This window comes from Miscanthus floridulus, unplaced genomic scaffold, assembly GCF_019320115.1.
Source record: "Miscanthus floridulus cultivar M001 unplaced genomic scaffold, ASM1932011v1 fs_166_3_4, whole genome shotgun sequence".
NCBI lineage: Eukaryota > Viridiplantae > Streptophyta > Magnoliopsida > Poales > Poaceae > Miscanthus > Miscanthus floridulus.
In genome coordinates, this window is record NW_027096323.1 from 51,850 (window position 1) to 59,471 (window position 7,622).

General features: G+C 47.8%; 1 protein-coding gene across 1 annotated transcript; it reads left to right on the forward strand.

The window, feature by feature from the left end:
* The first annotated feature begins 4,196 nt into the window (after positions 1-4,196).
* LOC136530632 (probable inactive receptor kinase RLK902) lies at positions 4,197-7,406 on the forward strand. The gene is made up of 2 exons (XM_066523356.1): positions 4,197-5,761; positions 6,542-7,406. The coding sequence occupies exons 1-2, from the start codon at positions 4,333-4,335 to the stop codon at positions 7,183-7,185; spliced, it is 2,073 nt and encodes a 690-aa protein (XP_066379453.1). The 5' UTR covers positions 4,197-4,332; the 3' UTR covers positions 7,186-7,406.
* Positions 7,407-7,622: the final 216 nt, after the last annotated feature.

Consider the following 7,622-nt stretch of genomic DNA (forward strand, 5'->3'; position numbering starts at 1 on the left):
CTGGTGTCGTAAACTGCCATATCCGTCATGCTAACATTCCTATAGTTCGGAACGTCCTTAAAAGGTACGTTCATCGACCTTAGTTGCTCAAGCTCAGTCGTTGTGTAAGGTGGTGGTGGAACATACTGCTGTGCTTCGCTAATTCTGGTCCATGAATCATAGAGGGTATCATCTGCTGCTAAATCTGTGACTAGTCTACCCTGAGCCTGGATACCATGTAAAACCTCAGTTGGTACTGGTAATAACATAGTATGAATCGGTACTGACATGGCATCAACCAGTGTTAGCATAGCATCTGTACCTCCTTGGTTATCATCAAAATTATATAAATCACTGCTAACTACATCACCGATCATGTCCTCCTCCTCCTGCTCATCATCTTCCCGTTTAAATTCATTCACATCAAAATCATTACTTATACAGCCTACTACAGTTGATGAAACTGGTCCTGCATCAACTCACTGTCCAAATCGCTAGTGTGCGAATCTCTCTGTTGAGGACGGCAGCAAGCGCGAGGAGTGGTTAAATGTCCTCAGGACTGAGCGATGGGAAAGGAGGATAAATGAAAGATGGGGGCAATTTCGTCCATAAGGTATTAAAACATGCAAAACAACTTTATTTGTGAACAACTAACTGAGTAGCTAAAATGACTTTAGTTTTGAATACGAAAGAAGTATATCTCATATCCCGTATTGGGGAGGATCAGGTCTAAAACACACGTTAGGACAGATGATCCTCGTGGCGTCATTTGTCTTCTTGTATTCCCTCGAGAGATCCACGATCTAGTCCAAATACTCCCTCCCTCCAGCAGGAAAGAATGCAATTCTCGTTTTTCGAAGAGTGAAACAGTTTGAATTTTAACTAAATTTATATAAAAAAAACTAGCATCATTAATGATATAAAATAAGTACCGTTAGATTAGTTATAGAATATATTTTCATAATAAATTTTGTTTGGAAAAATATTTACTATAAACTCAGTCAAATTTAAATTATTTTGATTGGCACGAATCCTATAATTATATTTTTTTCGTCGACCGATGGAGTATTTGTATTTGCACCGTTCTCTACTCGCCAAATTATGCGTCTTTAAGTAGCTGGACACCTGCAGAAGACCGCGTCCTTTTGCCGTACACTGCAGGATATGCAAAGCAGCTAGCAAATTGAAGTAGAACTGTAGTCAGCACAGTTTGTCACTTTGGGTGGGCGAACCATTTTGCCGGAATGGGTCCAGGAACGAGACGTGTCAACATGCCATGGTCCATTCCTACCAATTTCATCAACAAAGAACAGCGGCAAAACATGTGACGAATGCGAGGGTGGTGGCTGATGTTCACAGCCATGACCCATGAGCCATCATTAAGCCCCAGCCGTGTTACGAAATCGTTCAGAATCCACTGGGAAGTGAGCGGCTCTCGCCTACCGGGCGCCGGGCGCGCCATCGACCACCTCCTGGTTGCTTATCGGGAACGAAAGCTTGGTAGGTGGATGCGACACGCCAGTGATCCAATGCGGTTTTGGCCCAGGCAAGGGCGCAAGGCCATGTTCAACACGGGAACGCAATTTCAGCGAAGGAAGCTTGGGATTTCCTTTTCTTTTTGGCGAACCAATCAAGCCTCCTGGAACCAGTAATGTCCCCACTTAAATTTCGAGGACCGGATAAACGGAAAGCAATATTTATTTCTGGTCATAAACACGTAGTTTCTCAAAATGGAGTTTATTTATGGCCATTATCGCTCTGTTCGTTTGACTTATAAGTCGTATTTTTTCAGCCAATAAATAATATTTTTCTCTTATAACAAATTGGCCAACAGTACTTTCAGCCATGACTTATCAGCCAAGTGAGCAAGGCATATGTAAATCTAGCTGTTCAATTCAACTCGCAGTTTTTTTTTAAATGGAGAGTGCTACTATTGGTATGTTCACTGGTTGGTTTCTGGATTGATAAGCCCGGCTGGTGCTAGTTTATTGTGAGAGAAAAACATTGTTGGCTGGCTGATAAACCCTGGCTGAAACAAAAAAGCGAACAGACTGGGTTTTGTACATGTGAAACGAGCAGTATGTTTTCAGATTTTTCGCTCCTCTTTTGGTATGTTGAAATCATGTGTACGTGTGAAACCTTGCTTCATAGAAAGGATTTGGCACATGCAAATAAAAGTTAAGATACATCTAATAGGAGATCGATAACACAAAAAAAACATGCTAATAGGCATGCAAGTATAAACTTAGGGCCTGTTTGATTGGCAAATTTTTTGGCGAAATGCTACTGTAGTATTTTCGTTGTTATTTGGCAATTAGTGTCCAATCATAGCCTAATTAGACTTAAAAGATTCGTCTCGTGGATTTCGTCTAAACTGTATAATTAGTTTTATTTTTTATCTATATTTAATGCTTCATGCATGCGTCTAAAGATTCGATGTGATGAAAAATCTTAAAAATTTTGGCAAAATGAAGTGAACTAAACTGGCTCTTAGTTAGACAACGGATCCTAGTTAATCAAGATACTGCTTTTGAGGGCTTCAGATTTAATGTTTAACACTGTTTAAAGTTTGGTCTTCTATAGACTTTTCAGACTCTTGGTGGTTGAGCTTTATATAAAATTCTATTTTAGTATGGTTTGGGAACAGGGATCTTAAAAGCTAAATGTAACACGTACTGATGTGAGCCTTTACCTAGAAGTGTGGCATCATTATTGCGTACGTGCCATATATGCGTACAAGCTCATCTTTGTTCAGCTAAAGACGTGAGCCTGTACAATTTCATCAGAATTGTGCCACGCGTAATATATGCGCGTTCAAACTCATCTTTCTCTGTTCAGCGGGAAAAATCGATCATATTTTTTTAATCTCGCCTCTAACAACATCACACGTGCTCATGTTGGGACCACTCAACATCCACGTACGTCCTCCCTTTATAACGTGTACGTGAAATCGAATCAGAATATATGCACCAAGAGTCTGATACGCCGACTGTTGTTTTTTTCATTCTCTTTTCATCGCATCAAATCTTTGAACACATGCATGGAATATTAAATATAGATAAAAAATAACTAATTACACAGTTTAATTGTAAATTACGAGACGAATCTTTTGAGCCTAATTAGACTATGATTGGACAATAATTGTCAAATACAAACGAAAGTGCTACAGTGCCAAATACTGATTCCTAACCCCAGATTGTAAGTTTTTTCACTCTCTCTCCATCACATCAAATCTTTGGACACATGCATAGAGTATTAAATGTAGATAAAAAAATAACTAATTACATTGTAAATTACGAGACGAATCTTTTGAACCTAGTTAGGCCATGATTGCACAATAATTGTTAAATACAAATGAAATGCTACAATGCCGAATACTTATTCCTAACCCCAATCAAGGCCGAGGCCTTACTATGAAAAAAATAATGTGAATTCTAGCTTAGGCTCCGTTTAGATTTCAAAAAATTTTGTGCAGTGCCCGTCACATCGAATCTTACGGCACATACATGGAGTACTAAATATAGAAAAAAAAACTAATTGCACAGTTAGGTGAGAAATTGCGAGACGAAACTTCTGAACCTAATTAATTCATAATTACACATTAATTACTAAATACAAACAAAATACTGCAAAAATCCAAAAAATTTTTATCTAAACGGTGCCTTAACTTCAAACCAACAGGGCCCGTAGCAGTAATAGCAGTAGGAAACCTGCCAGAACTGTCAGGTCAGCACGCGAAACAATACGGCATTTGTTTGTTTGTTCTTGCCGCAGCCGGAGTCCAACGCACCAGCACGGCACCGTTCCCCAGGCAAGTCTCTGGGTCTGAACCGAACTACCCACCCGGCACGGCGGCAGGTGCGCCAGCGCGCACGCACCGTCGCGCTCCCATTCCCGCAGCCCGCAGGCCGCAGCGCTAGTGCGCTACGCACACTTCCGTCTTCGTCCATCGGATCCTCTCCCCTCTCCCCTCTCCCCTCTCCGGAGAGGAAACCCCATTCCGATTCCCATCCAGGTCCTCGTGCCACCTGTTTGTTGCCTCCTCCTATTCCCGTCCCTCACGCCCGGCCCCGGCGGCCCCACCAACCCCCAGCCCCAGCGGCGCAACCTCCCAACCTCCGGATAAATCCGGCCCGCGAAATACCCAACTCCCCGAGGCCCATTCCGCGAAACGCGCACGGGAGTGTTTAGGGCTTTTCTCCCCCGCACGCCACAGACGCCACCTCCGCCCACACAACAACAAAGCAGACGCGGCCACGTCCGCCACAAGCCCCCAGAAACGGACGCGACCCCTCTCTGCCTCGCCTCCCGCCGCGGCCCGTCCCTGCTCTCGCCACCCCAGCCGACGCCGCGATGCGGTCGCCGCCGCCGCCACCGTGGCGGCCCCGGCGCCTCCATTCCGCGCTCCCCGTGCTCCTGCTCGTCGTCGCGGCGCTGGCGGCGCGGGCGGGGGCCGACGACCTCGCGAGCGACGCGCGGGCGCTCCTGGCGTTCCGTGACGCCGTGGGGCGGCGCCTGGCGTGGAACGCCTCGGACGCCGCGGGCGCGTGCTCGTGGACGGGGGTCTCCTGCGAGAACGGCCGCGTGGCGGTGCTGCGGCTCCCCGGGGCGACGCTCTCGGGGGCGGTCCCCGCGGGGACGCTAGGGAACTTGACGGCGCTCCACACGCTCAGCCTCCGCCTCAACGGGCTCTCCGGCGCGCTCCCGGCCGACCTCGCCTCCGCCGCCGCGCTTCGGAACGTCTTCCTCAACGGGAACAGGCTGTCGGGCGGGTTCCCGCAGGCGATTCTCGCGCTCCCGGGGCTCGTCAGGCTCTCGCTCGGAGGGAACGACCTGTCGGGGCCCATCCCGGCGGAGCTCGGCAACCTCACGCACCTCAGGGTCCTGCTCCTTGAGAATAATCGCTTTTCCGGCGAGATTTCGGATGTGACGCTACCGCCGCTGCAGCAGTTCAATGTTTCGTTCAACCAGCTGAACGGATCCATCCCGGCCTCACTTCGGTCGCAGCCGCGCTCCGCGTTCCTGGGGACGGGCTTGTGCGGCGGGCCCTTGGGGCCTTGCCCTGGCGAGGTTTCCCCTTCCCCTGCTCCAGCGGGGCAGACGCCGTCGCCGACGCCTGTTCCCAGTGGCAGTGGCGGTGGCGGCGGCAGTAGCGGCGGCACCAACGGTGGAAGAGGGGGAGAAAGTGGCCATAAGAGCAAGAAGCTCTCCGGTGGCGCCATTGCCGGAATCACTGTAGGCTCCGCCTTGGGCGCCGCACTTCTCCTCTTCCTCCTCGTCTGCCTCTGTCGCAGGTCGGGGGGCACCAGGACGCGGTCTCTGGAGATGCCGCCGCCTGCTCCAGCGCCTGCTGCTGCTGCTGGCGGCAGGAAAGCTCCCGAGATGACCAGCGGCGCTGCTGTAGCGCCGTTGACCACAATAGGCCACCCCAACGCTCCTATGGGCCAGTCTACGTCCGGTAAGAAGCTGGCCTTCTTTGGGTCAGCGGCCGCCGTGGCACCTTTCGACCTGGAGGACCTGCTGCGCGCGTCGGCTGAGGTGCTCGGAAAAGGAGCGTTCGGGACGACATACAAGGCAGTGCTCGAGTCTGGGGCAACTGTGGCCGTGAAGCGCCTCAAGGACGTGACTCTGTCTGAACCTGAGTTCCGTGAACGCATTTCTGAGATTGGTGAGCTTCAGCACAAGTTCATTGTGCCACTCCGTGCTTACTACTACAGCAAAGATGAAAAGCTACTTGTTTACGACTTCATGCCCATGGGGAGCCTCTCTGCAGTCCTGCACGGTGAGATCTTAACTCCCCATCCCCCAAGTTTCTGTTGCATATCTGCTTATGATTCTATCATCACCATTTTGCTGTACGTGTGCTTGTTCTTGGGTGGTAGGTGTAGAGTATTGCTCCATTTTTTCATATGTTTAAGACTAATGTTGGTTAGGTGGTACTCCAAATTGTTTTTCCGTTTTAATATTCGTCGTTTCCTGTGAATAGGACTTGATTTTTGTCATGGTCTAAGGAGACCAAATCAAAATCAGTTGGGATCGTGGTGTTATTTATCTTGATATCCAAAGCACTTGAATTATGTGTGATTATTTACCGGGTATTACTAGGGAAGTTGCATTCAGTTTTGACTCAGATTTATGTGTTAACTTCGGTGATGTCAACTCAGATTTATGTGTTAACTTCGGTGATGTCAACATGGAAGCTCTAATAAAATATTTGTCATCATGCCTCCCCTTCCACTAATTGGTCGCTTACTAGTTCTCAACTCTCAAGTTGAGAAAGTTTCCAAATCATTGATTACTTGGTTATCATTGGTTGTATTTTCTTGGATTTTTTCCATTTTAGTTATCTTTTGCTCTCTGCTTTACTGGTGGAATATTCTGGATTGATTAAAGAAGACAATCACTTGTGCTCATTGTAGTTTGTGAAATGGTACTATACGATCAAGATGTTCTTTGATGCCCTAATGTATTATCGTCTCAATTGTCTTCGTTGACCATGAATACAGCAATTGGTTGTGACTTGATCTCACTTAAACTGTCTGGATTTCATTTTATTGAACAGGCAACAGAAGTTCTGGCCGGACACCACTTAACTGGGAATTAAGGTCAAGCATTGCTCTAGCTGCAGCCCGTGGTGTTGAGTACATCCACTCAACGAGCTCAACGGCTTCCCACGGTAACATCAAGTCATCCAATGTCCTCCTGGGCAAATCATATCAAGCACGTGTATCAGACAATGGCCTTAACACTCTTGTTGGTCCATCATCTTCACCGTCTCGCACCACTGGATATCGCGCACCTGAGGTTATTGATTCCCGGAGGGTTTCCCAGAAGGCAGACGTGTACAGCTTTGGTGTTCTGTTGCTTGAGCTGGTCACGGGCAAGGCCCCCAGCCAGGCTGCTCTCAACGACGAGGGCGTCGACCTGCCCAGATGGGTGCAGTCAGTTAATCGCTCTGAGTGGGGTTCAGAGGTGTTTGATATGGAGCTCATGAGACATCAGACTGGCGAGGAACCGTTGGCTCAGCTCGTGCTGCTTGCTATGGACTGTGTAGCACAAGTCCCAGATGCCCGGCCATCAATGGCGCATGTTGTTATGCGGATAGAGGAGATCAAGAAGTCAAGCGGGGCCTCAAACATCGAACAAGTTGATGATCAATCTTCCAAGGCTGAATCGGAGGTGCAGACCAATCCGTTTGCTACTTGATCTCAATTGACCTGAGAGAGAATCGGCTATAACTCTAGCCTGCATTCAATCGATTCATGCTTTTGATGAATCCTATCTTCAACTGAGTCGAGACGACTGTTTTTCATCTTTTAGCCTATTGGATTTAACGGGTTGATTGTCATTAAGTAGCTCGGGTGCTCGGCACCCAGTGCTGCGGAAGGTGATCGGTGGTGTGTTTAGGGACCAGTTCTAAAGTGTGATTGCTAAATTGCTGTGCTCATTCTAGCCTTGCTTAGGTTGGTTTTAGCTTGTAGCCGCTGCTGTCTTTCGGCTATCCATGTGTAATTACTCAAGCCTCATCAAGTGTTTGGAATTTTTTTTTGCCGGATTATTCTCGTTTGATTTGTCCAAGTTGCTTGCCAATGTGATTTTGGAGTGGTCATGCTTTGAGAAAGTTTGGTGGTCTACTGTTAGCT

What these genes read in the sequence shown, in the direction of transcription:
- LOC136530632 (XM_066523356.1), top strand. Translation starts at nt 4,333, where the DNA reads ATGCGGTCGCCGCCGCCGCCACCGTGGCGGCCCCGGCGCCTCCATTCC. An exon ending in CCTCTCTGCAGTCCTGCACG is followed by an intron (nt 5,762 to 6,541) that starts GTGAGATCTTAA and finishes TTTATTGAACAG; the next exon opens with GCAACAGAAGTTCTGGCCGG.